This window comes from Venturia canescens, chromosome 1 (assembly GCF_019457755.1).
Source record: "Venturia canescens isolate UGA chromosome 1, ASM1945775v1, whole genome shotgun sequence".
Classification (NCBI taxonomy): Eukaryota; Metazoa; Arthropoda; class Insecta; order Hymenoptera; family Ichneumonidae; genus Venturia; species Venturia canescens.
The window spans coordinates 18,460,390-18,482,369 of NC_057421.1; the positions used below are offsets into that span (position 1 = coordinate 18,460,390).

Genomic DNA, 21,980 nt, shown 5'->3' on the forward strand with positions numbered 1-21,980 from the left:
AGGGGGACGAAAACTGCCACGATATCGTCAAACATTTATCATATGGCTCCCTAGAACGCTTCTGCCGGAACGTTCAAAGTATAGAATTCTATGACGTCATTAGATATTATAGATTTAAGGGTCAAGTTCGTGACGAGGCCATTTGCGGTCATCGGGGGTCAGAGTTCCAATGGAGATGTGAAAAATGCTGAAAAGTCCCGTTCAAAAAGTATTTTATTCAAGACTAAATGGGACAAATTTTGTAAGTACATTTGAAAGGTCGGAAAGTACGAACGTTACCATTGGGGAGTACAGCGAAGTTTTATTTTCTAACAGAATTTTTTAAAAATTTTCAAAAACGTGCCCATTTCAAAAGAGCAAGTCAGAAATGATAAATGAACTTTACGAGGAATTTCACAAAGTGTATGGAAACGATTCCAAATCTTTCGTTAAAAACCCTTTTTTACGTTTTTAGTCGTAAATATATGGGTTCGTGTGCAAAACCGTGGAATTTTGAAAACTTGAAAATTTTTATGACTGCAGCATCGACGTATACAAGGTGAGGATCGAAAAAATTTTACAGGAAATCTGAATGTTTCGTAACTTGCGAGTAATTTTAACAATAGAAAAAAACTTCTCCGTGTCTGTTTTTTTTTTTTTTTTATTTTTTATTGGGGAATGTAACAGCTACAAAATTTGTAACAATAAAATTCTACAGGGCTTTACTTTATGCGATAACAAATAGAATATCAACAAACTCGTGATTTTATTCACTTTACTTTTGATTAACACGAATATTTGAGAGCTTGTAAATTGGCTCGTCGTTCCTCGACTGAAATACAATAATAAACATTTGCTGAGTTAAGGGCCTATTCTTCCTACTCCAAACTTCATCTATGTTAATGAAAACATTCGTCTGTTTCTTCTTTGGTACAATATGTAAACATATTTAGTAGTATTGGCTTTCTAAAAATGCTTCGTATTTAAATCTATTGCATTAAAAACTTATCTATAATGTACAAAGGCCAAAGGATTAACGGTACTCGTTAAAACGTTGTCGAAAAAACTCAAGTCTTATCTCATAGTTTTTAGTGCCATGAAACCACTATGTTGTATTAATAATGATCGCCCGAAAAAGGCATAGCTTTACGTTCAATTTGCACGTAAGTTTGGGCTCGTCTGTAATATTCATTCAAAAGAAATAATCTCTGATTAAAACAATTCATCTTTTCAAAGGTTTTTTTGATTTTCTCAACCTCTCGTTCTAGATTTTTTTTGAAAAGCGCTTGAAAACATTTTTGAAATTTCAAATAGCTACAAAATATAAAATTTATGATAAAAATTCGTAGATTCTAAGGAGTATTTCAAAGCGACATTTAACAATCGAACTTTCAATCGCATTTATCTATTCGCGTGGCTGAAATGCCAAAATCAAGGGGAATAGAAAATCCTCAAATCAACATTTTACGAATTTCTGAACTAAATCTGCTACAGTCTTCTTAGTAGATTTAACAAAAATTGACGTTTTATTCTTGATTTTCAACTCGTAGATATTCAGGTAGGAGTTGTAAAATAATGTCACAACATTGGCACAAACTGCTTCGCAGAGCATCTTTGGAATCATTTTTCCATGATATGCTTCTCTCGAACTCAACGAGGATAAATTATGATCGAAATATATTTATATAAGTAACTTCATTTTGATCAATAAAAGTATAAAAACGTTCTTCAACGTTTGCTTCATCTCTTTCGTATAATAGTTTGTCGTATCATCATATTGTTGTTATTTACTAAAAATACTTCAATTTCTTGTCGGGTTTTCAACAATTGTACCCTTGGCCGCTTCTTCTTATAGTTCGATTTTCACTAAGTTTGTGATATTTCCTTGGCATGATTTAGCTCAAAGTATCGTACACATTACCAATCCCACGAGTACTATGCCGAACATGCACGTTAGATCTCGCTTGAGACTCGTTTGTTTGGTATCCCGTTCTGCACCAGGCAAAGTACAGCACTTTCTCCATCTCACTGACAATAGTGGTATTAAAACGTGAAGAATGTCTGGTATCATGAAACCTAAATCTCGCACGACCTGTTGAGCAGAAAACCATTATCTTCATGTTTTTTGTCTGGATTTAAAATGAGTTTTTAGTTTTTGAACATTTCAAGCTTAAATTCGGTGTTTTCATTGGGAATCCATACAGGCTCTGTTGGGGCATTTTGAATATTACTCCATAATTTATTAATAATTGATTTAAAAAAAAAAAAAAAAAACGATTCAAGACTTTGGTTTTGGAATACTTTGATCGAAGAATGGATACGACTCTGATTCTTAAAATAAGATTGTGTTATCGTGGGTACCTATTATTAATGGAAGCTTAAATATGAAAAGAGCACTTCATACCTGATGAGCATACCCTTCGCCTCTCAAAACGTTTGTAATAAACTGATCCCAGCTGCCAGCAAGTATGTGAATGAGGCCGATAGTACTGATAGCAAATGCTTTTCGATGCGTAACAGCAGTCTTTTTGTCCGCCAGTTGAATGACGAAAATAGTCGATATCAGTTCGGTGATGGAGAAGAACATCTGATGATACCATTGAGAGTAAAAATCGTCGTTCCAATAATTTATGTAGACCCACCAAGAATAATAGTGCGAAAAAATAGCACTGACAAATAGTATAAACATTCCAAATCTCAGTCTTCGATGAAACGCCAGCCATGTCAAATACTTTGAAGTTTCGTAAAACACAACTATTCCGATCACTATGCTTGCCCATATTTTCAGGCTATTCGTTGTTGCATTAAAGTACATGTGCTTGTAAGATGCAATACCGGATTCATAGGATCCTGAAAAAATAAATACATGCTTGCAATGAATTTGCTTCTCATACGATTTCAGTGATTATCATTTTTTATTTTTGTCAAATAACTCACTATGGAAGAAAAAAATAATAAAATGTTCTTGTAATATATTCATATTTTCCTCTAATTTTAGAAACTTTTGCTTCCACTAATTGAATTTCTATAAAAATAATGGCATATACTATGCATATAATACTGAATCACTTGTAGTATTTTTTTGATTTTTCCTGTTATGTAATGTACCAGTTTTATTGGAATGTTAGAGATTAGAAGAAAACGTGTCACTTTCATCAATAAAGCTATAAACGAAAAAAAAACGAAGGTTTATTATTTAATGTTAATAATTATTAATATAAGAAGAATGAGTGGTCTTTCACCTTTAAAAACTGTGTCCCAGCATGAGCAAGAACAATATTGCCGATCAACATCTCGAGCATAATCTTGCCAGAAATGAAAGAGAAATAATATGTGTAAAGGTGGCACGGTAAGAGGTGCAAGGATTCCAACAAATCGAGATCCACAACTGGCAAAATTAGAGCACAAAGTGTGCTTAACCATGCGATAAACCATTTCGAAGAACAATACAACAATATGTCATTTATTGTCGTAAAATTTATGATATATTGATGATTTACGTAAAACCATTAATTCCAGTGATTTTTTAAATAATCAACACACTGAGGAGAAAATACTTCATTATTTCAAATGTTTCCAATTGCTCGTGAAAACAATAAATTTCATTAGAGAAATGGAGTTAAAAGGTGTTATGTTCATTACGAGGTTTCGGCAAACTGTACGAGAACTCGTACGAATATTGCCGCTTTTTTTTTTTGTTAACAAACATTATTTATAGATCCATGTTCATTCCGGTGCAGTTTCACACACGAATACTTCCACGGTTAGCCGCGTTTGTAACCACTTACGACTATATACATGTGAATATTTTGGCTTGTTTTCAGGAATGTGAATCTGAGGTCATGTGGGTCAGTGAAGGCTTAGAAATAAGACAGGTAGTTTAGACTTTTCGATAGCAGGTAGCGCCACTTCGCTACTCTGTGGGAATTCGGGGTTCATACATACAGATTTCGCTAAATAAATAATTGAATTTTTGCATGAGGATCATTTTAGAATGGAGAATTACAGAAGATACTTAGAAAAACTAAAATTTGTGTCCAGAGATCGAGCCCCAGCGCGAACAACAGACCTTACTGACATATAGGGTACATTCTACTTGGACGCTGACAGCGTTAATAGCGTTAATAACGCTAATGCCCGTTTTCTCCAACGTTAATCGAGTTTAAACTCGGTTCATCCTATCTCGAAACTATATGAAAAAAATTGAACTGAGTTTGAACCGCGTCGGAGAAAACGGCCATAAAACGTGTTCGATTTGAAGCGTGAAGTGAACGCGGTGACGCTGGTTGCGTTCACGTCATGTTCGATTGGTGCGATTACAAAATCGCGGAACCAACAAGTGATTTGTTCTTTTTCAATTACTCGACGAAATAACATCGGATTCATCGAAAAGTGAAGACAGCGAAACAAGCAGCAGTACGATAACAGAGATAACAGACGATTTTCTCTGTGGATGCGTTCAACCTCTTGAACGTCGGGAGCAGTCGGGAGCATTGAGAACACAATTCTAAACGCTCCCATAAACGTTTGTAGCGTTTACAACGCCAAGTCGAAAATCCTGTCAGCATCCAAGTAGAATGTATCCCTTATTCCCTCTTCCCGCAGACTGACTAGTGGCGCCGCGATTGTCGACGGAGGTAGCGCAAAAATTGTTGATATATGAGATCGATTTGGTTATGCAGAACTCAAAACTTAGCCTAAAGTCGGGGTCTAGTTCCAAATACAGTTGTCGCTAAAGTTGTTTTCTTCGAAAGATTCGACGACAGAGAGATTCTCTCGATTTTGTTGGTAATTGAATTCAAGAGTTGGTTTCGTGTTAAACGACACATTACAGTTCGACCAGAAACAATTCTACCAAAATTTAATTCTACCAAAAACATCTATACCAAATTTATCTACAGCCAACAAATCAAGTTTCATATTTCTACCATGAACCAAATACTACCCCTTAACAACTGCACCATGAATTTAATTTTCATTGCACAGCTACCACATATCAAGTCCACCAGAACTTTCTATTCGTAAATGTATAAACTATAACGACTGTACCATGAAAATAAATAATTTAAAAAATGTCCACCAGAAAATATTTCTACTTCAAAAATGTTCTATCATATTACGTCACTACCTCACTTTTTTGGTGAAGTAGTTTTCCAGGTTAAAAATAAAAAAATATTAATTAAAATTTGATAAAAATACCTTAATATATAAATATTAGAGCGCCACAAATAATGTATAATTTTAATGGATGATCATAATTTATTCAACGGTTCGGTACATACAATTTTGTGTATTGATAATTATGGCAATTGATCGGTGAATATTTACGAATGGATTTTGGATAATTCGTTTCGTTTGTTTTCGTTCTTCACGTGTTTACGTTTCACGCATTTACACTTGGTCGTGTTTGGACTATTCGCTATAGCGTAGTAGCAGAGCGGAGTGGGGATAGAGGCATTCGGTTGTCAGCCAGCGGGAGAGAGGGGCGACGGGCGGACACCGGGCGGAGCTCGAGATAGGGGAGAGGCGCAGGCGCAACATGATTCGTTTCACTCCCGCCGCTCGGCGCGCACAGGGAGGGGGAGCTCCGGCCCGAGGGCTGGACAGGAGACAGGAGAGAGGCACAACACGTTTCGCTTTTCGCTTCACTCACCGCCCGGCGGGCGTAGGGTGAGGACTGGTGTGGAACGTGAGTGCGCTGTTATCGCTACGCATTGTACATTCCAGTGCATTGAGAAAACGGGGCACGAAATACGATACGTGTAATCCTACTTTATCCTGAATGACTAAAATAATCTTTTTTTACGATTTAATTTTTTTCAATGAATCGATAAAAAAATAAAATAGAAACCAATAAAAATTGGTAGCGGTCATAATTTTATCAATTATTGTAACTTTAACAGTTATTTCATAATTTTAACAGTAAATTCAATCTCGCTGAAGCAACTGATCGGTCATCTAAATTCCAAAATAAAAGAACTTAAGATCGTGCGAATCGATAAAAGACACGAAAATACAAAGTAACGAATATTAAAGTTGAAATTTAATAAAAAAATAATGATTCGCTCCTTGTCAATATACATTTTTTTTCTTTAATTTCTGAGATTCCTTTTTTTGACGCAACTATAGATAAGCCGATAAAGAAGTCCTCGCACTCGATGTTATTATTATTACAAAATTTGCACATGAATGAGTATTTATAAAATTTTGGTAATTCATGAAAAATAGTATCGAGGCAAGGGCCAGTAACAGAAAGAGTTTAGTGACGCCTGTAACATAGCTTCGAGAGCTTGTGTATGCTCGCACGCGCGCGTGTCCGCAAGCGAGCTAAGATGCAAGCATACCCCGAGCAACGCAACGCAAAGCAAAGCACCTAACGCACGGTCCTAAAGCCATGGGGTTGTCGGCAAGCGAAGACGGACAGTCAGTAAATCTACTCCATAGTGGATAGTTTGACACAGTTCCGAGCTTGATACAGTTTCTGTATCACTTTGAAGTCGCGCAGGCAAGATTCCATGCAGATAAGTCGGAGTTGCAAGCGCTGCACGCTAAGCAATGCACGCAACGCGTATAACCGCAGCTTTGTACAGCATTACGAATAGTTTTTACTAGTCAAATGCTAACAATAGGACGCGAGCAACCGACCACGCGTGCACGCACGCGGGCACACTCGATTCTCTATGAAACGGTGGTACAGGTTTTGTCACTACAATTGTTTCTGTTACTCGACATATTGACTTATCCATTTGCGCAAAAACGGTTTTCTGGGGAAAAAAATCTAGGGAAGAGTAGGCAAACAAGAGCCCTCCCTGAAAATAGGGATATTTTTTTTCGTTTATGTTACTTTTCGTATTCAATCGGTCGTACAATTAAATAACAAATTTTTTCTCTCGCGTCGGTATAAAGTTAAATTTTTGGTGAATAAAAACCCAAGTTCGTTGTCGAAAAAAAGACCAGCGGAAATATAACTTTGTGATAATGAATCGCGATTACGATTTTCTGCGATACGGTGAAGTGATAACAAAAGTTAAAGGTGAAATGATAAATTCCAAACATGGGAGAACGAAAAAACATTGGAAGAAAAGTGTGTTGAAAATATGTGGAAAGTTCTTTACGATCAGAGCTATGGAGCAGGATAAGAGAATCGTAGAGGCAGAGGGAGAGCGAAAGGATCGTGGAGGAAGACGGAGAGGGAGAGGATCGTCGAGGAAAACGGAGATCGCAAGGATCGCGGGAGAAAAAGGTAGGAAGAAGATTGAAGCCCGTTCCTGTAACCGTGAGTAACTGCACCAACGATTTTTTTAAAAATATGAGTGCGCGAAATATGAAAAATGATTTTCATGTTACAAATGTAGACATTCTGCCGATTGAATGATCAAAACACGTGAACGTCAGGATGACGTTTGGATATTTCATGAAAGTATTTTTTTCAAATAATGAACCGTTAGATATAATATTTTCATATTATTTATTTTCATGATTCAGTCGTTGCGATTTATAGATTTACGAATAGAATGTTCTGCAGAGTTGATATGTGGTAGTTGTGCAATCAAATTTCGGTTGAAATGTTTCTGGTAAAGATGTGAATGTGCCTTTACTCGACTGTCAACAAGTTGAGTCGTATCTTTTTTCTTTATTGAAGAAAACAACCGTAGCCACATGTGTGTTAATATATTTGGAACTAGACTCGGATGTTAGGTTAAATTTTTGGGTACATTGGGTACATTCTACTTGGACGCTGACAGCGTTAATAGCGTTATGGCCGTTTTCTCCGACGTTAATCTGAGTTTAAACTCGGTTCATCCTATCTCGAAACCATATGAAAAATATTGAACTGAGTTTGAACCGCGTCGGAGAAAATAGCCATAAAACTTGTTCGATTTGGTGACGTGACGTGACGCTGGTTGCGTTCACGTCATGTTCGACTTGGTGCGATTACAAAATCGCGGAACTAACAAGTCATCTTGTTCTTTTTCAATTACTCGACGAAATAACACTGGATTCATCGAAAAGTGAAGATTGCGAAACAAGCAGTAGTACAATAACAGAGATAACAGACGATTCTCTCTGTGGATGCGTTCAACCACTTGAACGTCGGGAGCGTTTGAGAATACAATTCTAAACGCACCCATCTAAACGCTGTAGCGTTTACAACGCCAAGTCGAACGCAAAATAGCGCTACGCTGTCAGCGTCCAAGTAGAATGTACCCAGAATGTACCCTTCATCTCCGGCTCCGGATCTGGTCTTGGTGGTCTCCATCGTTTCCATGATCATCGCTAGGAACCAAGTGATCGCTTTCTGACAGTTCAGACGTTTTATTTTTTTCACTTATTTCTGTTTATTTATACGTTTATTCTAATACTCGAAAATTAATTTAAAATTCAGACTGAGAATGAACCACAATAATAACTCATTTTCGTGATTTCAACAATTGATAATCTCCAAAAAATCGAACTTGTATATAAACAAAGAATGATTAGACACAGTGACTTGAAGGCGAATGTTCATAACATATAAAACATAAAAAAGAAACGTGTTGATCGGAATTCAAAATACTTGTTATCATGAGTATCGCGGATATGGGTGATATGGCTAGTGCCCAGCACGCTCTACAAATTGCATTCCAAACGATGCAGGAAAGATGTCAACAATTACAGAAAAGATTGACAATTGTTGAAGAAGAAAACATGGGATTGAGAATCGAACGTGGTGTTGAGAAATCCGACAATTTCAAAAGAGACATCAGTAACGACGCCACTACCGTGGCCAATCTTCAGGTAAAAAGAACTTTCAAATCTACAATTCTAAGATTTGAAGGTTAAAAGAACGAGAAATATTTAACTGCTTTATAAATAACTATAATTTGGCAGATATTTTTATCTCTTTCATTCGATATTTACATCGGTAAATATCAACTTTCAAAAATATTGACAATTCAATTGCTTTGACGTAATTTTTTTGGTTTAATTGAAAAGTTTCAATTTCTCCGATATTTGTGAACATACATGTTCTTAAGAAATGATAAATTCAGCACAGCAACGCAGCTAGTACTACGACAAAACTATTAACAAATATTGCTTAAGAACTAATGTAATTTTTGGTTTTTGTGTAGAAAAAAGTAGAAGAGCTATCTAAACAAAAATCTCAGCTGACTCACCACGTATTCATGGTAGCGGCAGAGAATCGTCAATTGTGGAGCCGCCTGACAAGGTTAACGAGAACAAACAAGAAGCTTGATAACCAGTTGACAAAAACTTCAGATTCTATAAAACAAAATGCAAATTCTCAGCCTCTGAATGCTTTGACTCATAGTTTCAAAGATGTTGGTGAAAATCCTAGCAAATTTAGTCATATACAGATATCGGACACAGGTAAGAAATTTATTAATAATCAATTAACCTGCACTTGGTAAATTATTTCTCAACCAGTTTTTATATGTTGGTCCATAGCAAATGTTTCAAGTTCAACAATTTTCATTGTATTGCATGGAAATTATTGTCTCCAATCATTTAAATATAATATGTGAAGTTCCAGGTAATAGTTTGGAAGAAATATCACTAAGGTTAATTAATAGTATTATGATGGAGAAATCAGAATTGGAACAACAATGTACAGAGGTATGAAAATTGACACTATTCATGATTTTTTTCTTCTGGCAATTAGTCATTAGCAATGTAATGGAAGTATGAGCACACTGCTCTTGAAAACTTTGCTGGAAGATTTCTTTGATTGGAATTGATGTATCTGTACATGTTTATAAAGGAAGTAAATTTTTTTTGTATCTCGATCTCGATCGAATTTCTTATTATTACTATTAAAAAATGCACAATGTGATGACACAGATGAAATCATTTAGATGGTGGAGATGCAAAATGGTGCAGACATAAATCTTCAAAACGTCGGATTTACGTATCCGGAAGACTCCAGCATGGACTCACTTCAACAGCTTAAGCAGCATGACCTGAGACTTTCTCAGACTAAAGACACGCTAGCAAGTCAGCAAATACGATTGAAACGTGTGATTAGAAATTTGAGGAAGATGAGACGAAGTAAGTTCGAGCGAAAGGATGTCGAAAGAATATGTTTGATAGAATTTTTTTTGATCGGACATCTTGAATCTTGTGTTTAGTTTTGGCACTGAATTTAGAAAATTGTTTTTAAAATTTATGTTTTTCTTAAATAGATTTGTAGTTCTTAGTAGAAATCATGACAATTAGAATTGTGCTGACGTGATTCTAGGCACAGTATGCAAGAACTGCAAACAAAATGCAAGTAAAACAACGTGTCAAATTGGTACTCAATTCGACTCGGACGATAGTTTAAAAGAGCATGGTGCGACGCAAACGAGTCTTCCACCTCCAACGAATCCACTACAGGAAACAAGATTTGTAGAAAATTTTCGTAACGTTGAAAACGGAACTTCGAGTCAGAATATTTGTCCACTGTGCGGTTTGTATTTTGAGTCCTCGACAATTTTCGAGATTTTCCACGAACATGTGCTCAGCCACTTTACCGAGGAAAAGTCTCTCGAAAGTTTCGAAATTGTGCATTGATCTCTCGTTACATTTTTATCATTCTTAACCACGATTACTTTTTCTGAACAATCATTCCTATTTAACAATCGCGTTCATTTTTTCGTCTTAATCAAAGAACCTTGGAAAAGTATATTATCAAATGTGATGAAAAAGACTGCGATAATCCGAAATGCGAATCTCATTATCATTTATCTGTTCTTATTTATTTCCATTGATGTCTCTGGGTATGGAAGGAATTCAATTCTACAAAAGGTACACTATTTTTTTCATAATTTTGTAAAAAATGTTAAGCCAACTCCAATGGTTTAACTTCCTTGCTGTCTGAGGGTTCTTGCGTTGTTGATTGCGTCAAATTACTGTGAAACCAAGCCGGTCGCTTTTTTGGTATTTCGACAATTTGTTGAGTCTGTGAAAAAAAAAGAATTATTATTTTCTCTTTCATATTCAACTGTTTGTAAACCCGGATATATTTCTAAATATTATTTATGAAATGCAATGGTACATTCTGCACTTTTGAGATATTGTACAGATTTATTGTAAAAATAATTTGTTACCGAAATATATATGCATTTGAGAATGTAGAAAAATATAATTAGGTATTATTTTTTTATCGTCATAATGTTATAACGAAATTTTATGCATTTCCAAAGTCGATTGGTGAACGATCTGGGTAAAATGTTGAAAATATTTTTTCGAACAATACGAATTGTTCATCAGTTTAAAATCATTTTTTGGACTTTCAAAGCATTTTTCACTTTAAATTTTGCAATAATGAAACTAATTCATCTAGCACAATCGATTTTTTCATACTGGTAGTAATGAACTTTATTTTTTCCTTTATCCGTTTACTCACTTTCCAGAATTCTGCATCTTTGTCTTCCTTTTCATTCTCGTAAAGCACAATAACTTCTTTCTCCACAGGATTCAGACCCAAAGTTTCCACTATTTTTTCCTGTAGTTCTGCAGTTTCTGCCTTGACTCTGGCATAACAGTGCCCTAAAGATCATAAAATAATGAAAAAAGTTCAAACTGTCTGATGCTTTGGCATGTTGGGAGTTCATGTTACTTACAAAATCATAATCCAATCAAAATTTACCATAATTTGTTACTTTATGGTAACATTCAGCAGTTTTGTTATATCATCAGAGAAACTTGACAATAACAATGAATTCGGTAAAATATCAATGAAAAAATATGAAGAATTCCAGATAGAACCTTTTTTTTTTGAACATACAGTATTGAACCACATTTATATTGTATATGCAGTGAATATTCTTGTCTTTCGCTCATTGAATAGGAAAAATGCCTTACTATAGTCAATACTTAAATATATTGTTTCTTAATTACCACAAATGGTGTTTGCTTCATAATCGTGACCACAGTTCGGACACATTATGAGATTCGTCTTGGGTTTAATAATTTTAGTTGGATCATCAGGCAATCCAAACTTGCGAGTTAGTCTTTTTTCAATTGGTCGTCGAGTTTTTGGTACAGCCCATAAAAAACCACTGCCAACAATATCCTTCAAAGAGAAAGGAGTCGCAGGTTTGTGTGATTGTTTGGGCACATTTGATGGTCCATCAAAATCATATGCAAAAGCTCCAATCGACCCTGCTGTAAAATTTATCCATTTGTTAAGGATCCAGAACTATGCATAGCTGCCATAAAATTGAAATGGATTTTTCCACTGGGTCGAAATAAGAGTGAGCAAATAAAATGATTGGAAAAAAAAACATTGATATAAAAAGGAGTGAACTAATTGAATGATACTGTATAGAATTCATTTGAAATTGCATGAAAAATAACATTTCGTGAATAAGAATATTGAGAAATAAACTTCGGCGTAATGATCACAAAGAGGTAGGTTAAGATATTTTGAATAGAGGTTGCTGTAAAATGGGAGATTGGCATTTTCAATGTTTCGAAGATTAGTACTCACCTGGAGGAAATCCTTGATTCAAAATTCGACCGATAGCTCGTTCAATATTATTTATGGCATTGTTTAAACGATTTATAATATTAGCAGCCATAATTTTCACATGGAGTTACCACAAAACAGCTTGAACTCTGAAATTGTGGAAGATTCGTAATCGTTCTTCCGAGGTGTTCCGAGTACACAGTGTGAATTTACTTTATCGATCAGAAAAATCTCTGTCGGTAACAAAACTGCATCCGATTCATTTTTTTTTTTTTTTTTTATTGGAACAATATCTAAAAAGTGCCCCGTGCGTCTAGTTGATTATAGCTATACCTCTTTCATCTTTCAGACACAAAATTGAGCAGTTTGTTGCAATCGCTATCAACGAAAGACGATGGATTATGCAATATTGCATTCGGAACAAAAAGCGTTTTCCCGATTTTTATAACCTCTGAACACGCATAATACTGTTTTATAATAAATGCTATGTGTGCACAGGAAGTTATTTTTTTGTTCGAAAGTGGCTATCGTTGTGTTATACAAGAATCGTTACATATTAAAGATAAATCAGTTATTATTTCATGATTGCAGATATGGGTTTATAGAAAGTAGAATATCAATTCAATTCTCATATGATGTAAAATTTTTTTAGTCTAAACAATTCGATTGTATTTTTACTAAAAATATTTCGAAAATTCGTAAAACTCATGTTTTTCAAGCATGAAGTTTGAATTCAAGTCTCAGTATCGTGAAATAAAAATTTCAATTAATCGAATATCAATGGAAAAAAATATTTTAAGTGATATTGAAATTTTTTATATCCTGAAAAATGGAGGAGGAGAGTTCAATATAATGTGGTTTATTCTGAAACGTAAATATTAAAAAAAAAAAAATAAGATTTTGGTTTTCATTATCGACTGTAGGTAACCTGAATTGACAATTTCGGGCGACATATTTCGTCATGAAATGCAAAGTAAATCGATATGATGCTCGATTCCTTTCATCTTTTTGATATACTGGTCTGAATGATTGGAAAATGCGAATGGTAACATAATTTCTGAGGTTATTCAAAATGCTTGTTGGCGCGTAAAAGCAAATGCACCGAGGAGGAAGAAGGGAGAGAATTGATTTTGAATGGGTATCTCGACAAAGTATTAGCAACGCCAAGAGGGGGAGAAACATACAGGAAGGGGAAGGGGGGATAGGAATTGTACGAGTGGAAACTCGAAAGTCTCACAGAGAGGCGGTTCGCGGTACGATTCAGAAAGGTTTTCGCTATGGCGTGTATAGGGTCGAGTCGGCTCTGTGCCCGGGTCGAAAAATTGTGCCAGTCAGGACATTTGGTCCAGTCGTTAAGGAAAAAATTTGCAACATCGAGTGTTAATAAGTTTCGTCCAATTGTGCAGCGAAATGACGTCAATAATTTCGTGCAACACTGCAAGGTGAGTGCACGAATATCATTATTATTTTCCATCGTTTAAATCCAAATTGCTTTGTGATTTTGGATTAAAAAATCATTTTCCGTATGGCTAAAACCTAGGAATGATTTCACGGAGCATATTTCGACGGTAATCGAAAATACTTTGATTCAACTTTCGCTTTTTTGGCCTACTTTTTCGCGCAACGAACGCTACATAACCTATTTTTGTCACGTCGCGTTCTCGTGTATTAATGGCAAATATATTCGCCGATTTTCAATAACTCTTCGACTTTTTGACTCGATCTCCATCGTGGAGTAACATTTTTCTTATTTTTTTATTCTTCGAATTTTACAAACTTGATCGATCGTGACACACTTTTATTTAAGTAAAAAGTCTGAACGTGATAAATCTTCGCGAAACTTTCACGTTGTTATGTAAAGGCTGTTTTTGGCAGAAGCAGAAGACTTAATGGGTTATTTTTTTTTTATCTTACTTCAGTTCTAACCACGAGACACTCGTGCCTCGAATGCTCGTAAAAATTATGTAATCAACGTCTCGGCGCGTGTTCTTTTGCACGATCGATGCACTTTTTCACGTAAATATTTTTACACGTGTCAAACAATATTTTCGGTTTAAGCTGTTAATTCTTATGCAAATATCCGTAAACAAAATTGGGCGGTTTTAGATGCGGTAAACAGTGTGTTAAAAAAAAGTGAAATTGTGATATTCGCCAAATGTTTCGCGCGGTGTATGACGTCTTGATCAGCTGTTTCCCTAGCAGACGCCACACGTGCGCCCATCTCAGCGTCACTGAGACTCGTTAGTCATACGACGCGTTGTGCAACGCGAAAATTCATTGTTATTTATCCCGTGAAATATTTCACTTATTTCCTATTGAGAAAATTCTTTTCGTATTTTATTGTACGTCACAGTGGTACTGATTTTTTTTCCGTACAATGACAGTACAGTCTAGATGATCTTTTGAACACAAGAGCGGCGTGCGAAAGTGGTTCGATGTGCGCAGACGCGTTTTTCAAATCACGCTTCGGAACAACGGCATCGGGCGCTTTAGTAAAAAAAAGAACTTTTCCCATAAAAATATTGAACTGCTAACGACGTTTTATTTTCTTTTTTGATCATCGATTTTGTCCTTTCACAATTCTTATTCCATTGCAATTCGATGAGAAAACGACGGACACGTGAATTCCTCGATTCACTAAACAAAAACAGCACTATTTCTGGTTAACCGAAAAGTTTGAATTCCCCAAAAAATTATTCGCATTCAAATATTTAATTCTACGTCCAATTATTGATGTTATAATATTATAATTAAGGGAGTAGAAAACAAAAAGGCATTATTTCTATCATCTGAACCAATAGGCTGTCATTGTAGGAAAAAAATGATCAAAACTGTTTATAAAATATTTTATAAATATTCATAAAATTTTATAATATTTTGAATATTTGATACCAATGATTAATAATAATAATGGTAAATATAATAATTTTATAATATTTATAAATATCGAACACAAATGAAGAGTTGCAAAAAATGAGATTTGAAATTTTGAATTTGATTCGAATCTTTGTTGAATATTGCAAAAAAAATCTTAAAAAACACGAATGTGGTAATTCGAATCAGAAATTTATTCTGCTCATGATACACTTGAAAAAAACATCTTCGATCTTCGACAAAATTTTTTCGCGTTTTTGCTATTTCAATATTGTTCATAGTTTTCTTTTATTATGAAATCATTCGAGATAGCAATTGAAGATAATAGAAGAAGAGTTGAGCCGCAAAAGATAGCGGCGTTACAGCAGACGTCAAAAGTATTATCACCAAATATTTGTGAAATCCATAACGTCGAAAGTTCGTAGTTGCACTTACACTTTCATCAAAGACACGTTGTGCGCGTTTGATTTTCACGCTTTCACCCATGCGTTTGATAGTGAAAAATTTTCAGAGGGTGAAAAAGTTGTTAAATTTATATCGTTGATAATTAACGAAGATTTTTCTTCAGGAATGAAGAAATGCGCGAATTATTAAATACGAATACCTTCAAAACCGGTTGATTTCTTCGATGTTCCCTGAAATCACATTTCTTTAAATAGCGTTTGAACTTTGAAAAAACAGAGAAATTCCAAAGCAGGTGACGAAAAGTATGCGAGAAGGATTTTCACAAAATCGATTTTTCATGAATGTCAAAATAATCTTGTCCAGTTGTATAACATTCTCCGTTAAATAAGAAAGAATCTCAAATGGCAAAATTGCTGAAATTCTCATTGAAATCCGGAATCGCGTCGAGTTTCGTAGAGAAGAAAATTTCACATGGGATGACCCCATGGAATTCTGGTTTCGAAACAAACTCAATCTTCACGTATATACGAAGAAAGAAATATATTTATATAACAAGAAATTGGCAGAACCACAAACTCGAAGAAATCAATGATTTTAAAAGCGGATTGAGACAGTACATTTATTTATGCCCTTTGGGCAGTCACCGATTAAATCATGGAAATCAATGGTTGTAAGACTTTCAATTCAAGAAACAAAACGTTGTCAAATAATTGCAAAAGTTGCCAAGCACACTGGATTACGAAAAAAAAATCCCAACAGAAGAACAATTGTCGCAAAAAATTACGACCACAAAAAATACAAAGAAAAAACATTACAAAAACAAATTGTGACCAAAAAAAATTGAGTTGACGAAAATTAAAAAAAAAAATTATAAACCAAAAAATTCAAACAAAAAAAACGCCAAGTACAACGACCAAATTTTTTTTTGTTTCAATTTTTTGGTTTATAATTGCACATGTCGATTGTTGATTGTTAAATTCCTGCAATGATTCACAACACGAATGAGTGTTCCATAAGAAAATATTCCCTTTGAAGTTTCGACAAATGTTAATTTTTCGAACCGATCAAACTTCCATCAACATTATTCGCTAACACATTAACCTCTGCATTACGTATAAACTCAGCAAATTTAGTTTGACAGTGAACTAGTCGACTCATTTGATTCTTTCGTCCCGATCATTTGAAATTCAAATCCATCAATCTACAATGTTCTTTATTATTACATTTTTTTGTAAAAACATCATCACACACACTGAGAAAAAAATCGTTGTAACAACCAAATGCCTTTTGTTGATATTTTTGTTGCTTGATCCAACCAACATCCGCTTGCGATAGATAAGTAGTACTTCATTTATCCGAATCACAAAATTTTTGTTTATTTTAATTAACTAACCGAGTGAAAGCAAATCTTTTGTTCGAAGAACTCGAAACATTTGTTTATTTCTACTTAATTCACATACACTTTTATGATATATTTATTTGAATATCAAGTGTTGAATTATCTAAACGGTTTTGTTGACAATGATAAATATTTTGTAAATCGAATCATACTAGTCAGTTCAATATAACCCAAAATTTATTGAAATTTATTATAATATTAACCAACATGAGTTGTGGATAATAACAAATAGTTTTGCCAGTCCGATTTTTTCTTCGTGTAGCTTAACTAAATCTTATCGATGACGAACCAAATCGATTGTTGCCTACAAATGTCTACCTCGAAAGAAAATTCAGTACATTTTATGTATAATTCAGTTAAACGGATTTGCTTATTTCTTAACTAACCAACTAAATTTCTGCCTGATCAAATAGTTGATTTTCTTTATTTCAATTGTTAGTACGAAAGACCTTTTTTTCGCACGTATTCCTAGTTTTCGGATGCATTAACTAACATTTCTCGTAGCACCAAAATATGACGTTACAGTGACCCAAGTATCGTCACATAGCCCTCAATTTCATTAAGGAGTTTCGGTACAGAAGTCTAAATATTAAGAAATTGATCAAATTTGGTGATAATGTTCTTCAACATCAAGTGCGAAAACGCAAATTTTTTCAAAATTTTCTTCTACTTAGTTATCGAGTAATTACGCATTAAAGCAAATTTCTTATGCCCGGAATGTATACCTATATATATGGAAGCGCTATGCTTATACACGTGAACTTTAGTGATCAATTACTGGATAACTGTGTAGAAGAAAAATCTTAAAAAATTTGTGTCGTCAAATTTGGCACTAAAGAATATGTTCACCCAAATTTTATAAAATTCTGAACTTTTTGAATTTAAAAATTTTTTAAGCATGGATTAGCATGGCAACATTGTATCGCCTGTACCGAAACTCCTTAATCCAAATCACTATTTCTTTGAATCATGATCTAAATATTTTATGAAATTAAATAAATATTCTGTCGTGCGACTAAATGTTTTAGTTAAATTGAACATTTTTCCAAGTCTTTCAACCAAATTTTTTTCTCAGTACATAAATGAAAAAAAATAAAAAATAAAAAAAAAAACAAATCAGTTGCCAATATCGACTATAAATCAATACGAAAATCGTGGCAAATTTCAATCCAGGTGTCATTTAAACAGTCGCATATTTCGTATGGATAATAGCAAATTTCGATACAAGAACATATAAATGTATAAATAATCCTGATCTCGTGGCTTTGAAGTAAGTAGGCTAACTGGCAGAGACGTCGTGGCGATAGGATGCTCTTAAATCTATACATATACATATTTAAATACTACGTAGTTTCTATATATTTATACACACATAAATACATATATATGATGTAGAAGCGGTCGGACGATCTTGACTTTCTCGCGCGAGTGCGACTCGTTCTCCGCCTTACTATTCTACAGTAGCGTTCTCCACGCTATTTGTACGAGTCTGTATACGCACGAGCCGAGTACTCGCATACTCGTAAAATGTATTTGTGTGAATGATCGTACATAGTACGTGCTCACTCTTACTTACGAAATGACGAAGGCGTTGAATCGGGCGTTGAGCGGCGTTACTCCCCGTAGATCCTTCGGATCGCCGTCGCAAGGTGATCACACTATTGCAGGTGTTTTCACGTACTGCAAGTGCACGGTACTCCAGCCTCTACCGCACTAGATTGCATGCTTATATATGTTCAGATACGGCTGTTCGTTATGGAGCGAATTTTCTATTTTTTCACTTAATCTACATTAGCTCGGGTAATTTAATAATTGTTGGAATTACGATGTTCGTTGCTGTCTTTTTCAAGTCCTCGTTCTCGGGATAGCGTCATGGATAAATGGGTGTGACAATAGCGAATTCTTTCGATTTTCACGATTTGAAGGATAAATTAAAAGTTGATTGATTTTTGGTCGTTTTGTGGGAGTTGTGTGTTAAAAAAATGTGGCTTCCCTCGAGGAGTCACTGCAGTGGAAACGCGCACGTGTTTTTCGGCCCAGTGACTATTCTTCCTGGCTACTTTCGACCATGGCTGGAAACCGCTCGTGCTATTTCGCTGTCGTACACTGGGGGAAAAAAAAATGTTGATTCAATAGCGATTGGTATTGATGGATAAGAGTTTTCTTGATTTAACTGCAAGGTTTTCGGGAAAAATGAATCCGCAGTTTGATCTAAAACTGTTTTATATTCATTTAATCATTTTTTTAACCTTGTGTTACAATGACTTTTTTATGACGCTGAAGTTTCCAACGTTGGAGTCCAACGAAATAATCGAAAAAAACTCTCCAATAATTCCAGTAATTCTCCTATTTTGTTCCCTGCCAAATTTGCGATTCGTAGTTTTTCAAGCTGCACCAACGATTCGTGAAATAAAAAATTGGTGAATTAAAAACGTTTTTTTCGTTCATTTCGTTGGAGTCCAACGTTGGAAACTTCAGCGTCGTACTTTTTTCTCAGTGTATGACTACTGTGAACAGTGGTTTTCTTCTGGGCAGGACAAATATCCAAATTTCGTGATTTTACCACCGAGCAATTTCTTGGCTCATCTTCTTCCTCTTATTTCCTGGCAAAGAATCAATAAAAAAGTTTTCCTCTTGATACACGAGAGTGAGATCTGGCGGGAGCGTCGTACTTTGAATAACAGATTATGAAAATGGCTATAAAGTGGAGACACAGCGTGGCTCGATCTCGGTTCGCTCAAAAGAGTTCATTTCATTCGAATAAGTTTTACGATTCTCGTGCGTTTCAGCTGTGAAGTTACTTCCGTTTCGTAGTAAAATGGAGTATCTCCATTTACGTATGAATTAATCTTAATAGAACGGCAAAAAGCCAGCATAATTGCTATATTCATATGATTTATTGTTATTAAGGCATCGTTCTTGTTGCTTTTCACCGCGGAGTAGAGTTCTTGGAACAAAGCAAAAATTTCCCAGACTCTCCCGAGCCTCCGTCTCGTCTCTCTTGTACGACACATCGGGAAAGTTTGAAAAAATTGTTTTACCTTGAATTCCAAGCTCGTGAGCTCGCTCTTGTTCGTTTTTGCACTAATGTCATCGCGCACGGACGTTTTGTTTCTCGCTTCGACGTGCGAGACTCGCACGACGGTTACTTTTACGTCGAGCCGTCTTTCTCTATCTTTCTCCCTTCTTTCCTCTTATAACAACGACAAAGAATCTGATTGACGCACGAATTATCCGATCAGAATGCAACCCTCGTATCGTCGCAATCACGCTCTCGTCTTCTTTTTGCTTCCCGAGCTCATACCATGCTCCATGAATATTTTTACAATGCAACGATACTGTAACAACAAGAATCGAGCATCGCATACTTTTCTACACGTGTATTGAGTTTTTCCAGATTGACTTAGCGATTTTGTGATTCCCTTTTTCGATGACGTTGTTGCATCAGTGATGTGGATTTTTCATCAAATCCTTGTTGGGCGAGCCTTCGTTGTACAGGCCACGAAAATTTTCTTTAAACTTGATTAGAAATATAAAAATTAGTCACTTAATAGCGGAGAGCAAAAGAATTTTGAAAGTAAATCCTTCGCGCAGTCAATTTTTGGGTGGTTATGGGACTCTGAGTAAAATGACAACAACAAAAAACTACATTTTCTATGAATTTTGTGCATCTGTTGATCGAACCTCGAATTACCTGTACAATTATAATTTTTATTACGTGTCGAAAGATTCAATTGAAATGAGACGCACACGCATTTGGACGCATTTATATTATTACGTATCGAATGGTGCATCTGATTGGTTGGATCTACCGGTGGCAAATTTTTTAGACTCAAAGATCATCGATATTTACACTCCAACAATTGGATCTGCGTTTCAATTTTATTTTTACGGTGAATCGTAAACTAATCTGAGAAAACTAAGGAAAGATCGTGACGCGGAATTGAATGAGTGCGACTGCATCGAAAGAGCAGACTTCATAACAGATAAAAACTTTCCCACAGGATTGCAATTTTTCCGAGAATTTTTCATCATTAAAAATGAACCCTTCAAGATAAGAATTCGAGAAACATTTTATCGTGTGAAAACTGCACAAACCGTAGTAAGCGAAAAATTTTAAAATATCATTTCTCGGTTTACCTCGAGCGCACAAATTCTCTCACTAACTGATCAAAGTTCATGATGATGAATTATACAAAGGATTTGTCGTCTCTTTAGAATTTGAGAAGAATTTCCTTATTGGTTTCGAGTCTAGACGCGAAAAAAACAGCCGTGGAATCTCTTTTAACATTTATCTTTGAAAATGAGGTCAAAATACAAAATTGAATGAAAATATTGTGCACTCCGGAGATAGACACGTTTTTTTTTCATGGAATCTATTCATTGACTTTTTATCCGCATGTCCTGCACTCGCACAGTGTAACAACATAACCCCCGTTTGCCGACCGCAGATTTCTTCAAACGTGTAATTATATTACGAACAAGTTGAAATACATGTGACTTTATCAACACACGTGCATAAAGCAGTCGCCCTTGATAAGATCATTCAACGAACGAGAGTCGACGGCCGGGATTGAGTTCGTCGAGCGGTATTACCGCGATGAATTGATGTTATATATCCTTATTATTTCATCGAAACACGTTGGCTGCTAATTCATTTACATCAAGAACCCATTGAACAGCTTCTTTTACCGATTATTATTCTGTCATTTCTCAATTAATCAGGATCATTTTGATCAAACGCGAGATGCCTTTTTGAAAGTGCTGATCGTGCTGTCTTGTCGCGCGTAAGGACATCTCACGATGTCCACGATTCACTCAACATTAATAATCCTGATCGAATAAATAATACCTGGTTCCAGGAAATAG

The 21,980-nt window shown here is 35.2% G+C and overlaps 4 protein-coding genes across 6 annotated transcripts in view; 2 read left to right on the forward strand and 2 right to left on the reverse strand.

Annotated features, from left to right (window-relative positions):
* Window positions 1-613: 613 nt before the first annotated feature.
* LOC122414537 (uncharacterized) lies at window positions 614-3,843 on the reverse strand. Of its 2 annotated transcripts, XM_043425915.1 has the most exons (4): window positions 3,222-3,843; window positions 2,654-2,829; window positions 2,384-2,566; window positions 614-2,071 (listed from the first exon to the last, which is right to left on the reverse strand). In XM_043425915.1, exons 1-4 carry the CDS (start codon window positions 3,412-3,414, stop codon window positions 1,880-1,882), a joined length of 744 nt encoding a protein of 247 aa, XP_043281850.1. In that variant the 5' UTR covers window positions 3,415-3,843; the 3' UTR covers window positions 614-1,879. The 2 variants fall into 2 exon arrangements, with proteins under 2 accessions (XP_043281850.1, XP_043281840.1); XM_043425905.1 differs by having other exon boundaries at window positions 2,384-2,829; window positions 3,222-3,837.
* Window positions 3,844-8,156: 4,313 nt separating this feature from the next.
* Window positions 8,157-11,107, forward strand: spn-F (Protein spindle-F). Its single transcript, XM_043430596.1, has 5 exons — window positions 8,157-8,757; window positions 9,093-9,351; window positions 9,509-9,597; window positions 9,837-10,029; window positions 10,220-11,107. Exons 1-5 carry the CDS (start codon window positions 8,545-8,547, stop codon window positions 10,531-10,533), a joined length of 1,068 nt encoding a protein of 355 aa, XP_043286531.1. The 5' UTR covers window positions 8,157-8,544; the 3' UTR covers window positions 10,534-11,107.
* Window positions 10,697-12,624, reverse strand: mRpL32 (mitochondrial ribosomal protein L32). 2 transcript variants are annotated; one of them, XM_043430642.1, is made up of 4 exons: window positions 12,455-12,624; window positions 11,863-12,126; window positions 11,369-11,511; window positions 10,697-10,921 (listed from the first exon to the last, which is right to left on the reverse strand). In XM_043430642.1, the coding sequence occupies exons 1-4, from the start codon at window positions 12,543-12,545 to the stop codon at window positions 10,802-10,804; spliced, it is 618 nt and encodes a 205-aa protein (XP_043286577.1). In that variant the 5' UTR covers window positions 12,546-12,624; the 3' UTR covers window positions 10,697-10,801. The 2 variants fall into 2 exon arrangements, with proteins under 2 accessions (XP_043286577.1, XP_043286571.1); XM_043430636.1 differs by having other exon boundaries at window positions 11,863-12,129; window positions 12,455-12,622.
* A 1,028-nt stretch (window positions 12,625-13,652) lies between these two features.
* The window catches only part of qless (decaprenyl diphosphate synthase subunit 1 qless), a 45,243-nt gene continuing 36,915 nt past the window's right edge, over window positions 13,653-21,980 (forward strand). The window contains exon 1 of the mRNA XM_043430583.1: window positions 13,653-13,875. Within this exon, the coding sequence (XP_043286518.1) occupies window positions 13,711-13,875 (165 nt within the window). The 5' untranslated portion in view covers window positions 13,653-13,710. The remainder of the gene's footprint in view (window positions 13,876-21,980) is intronic.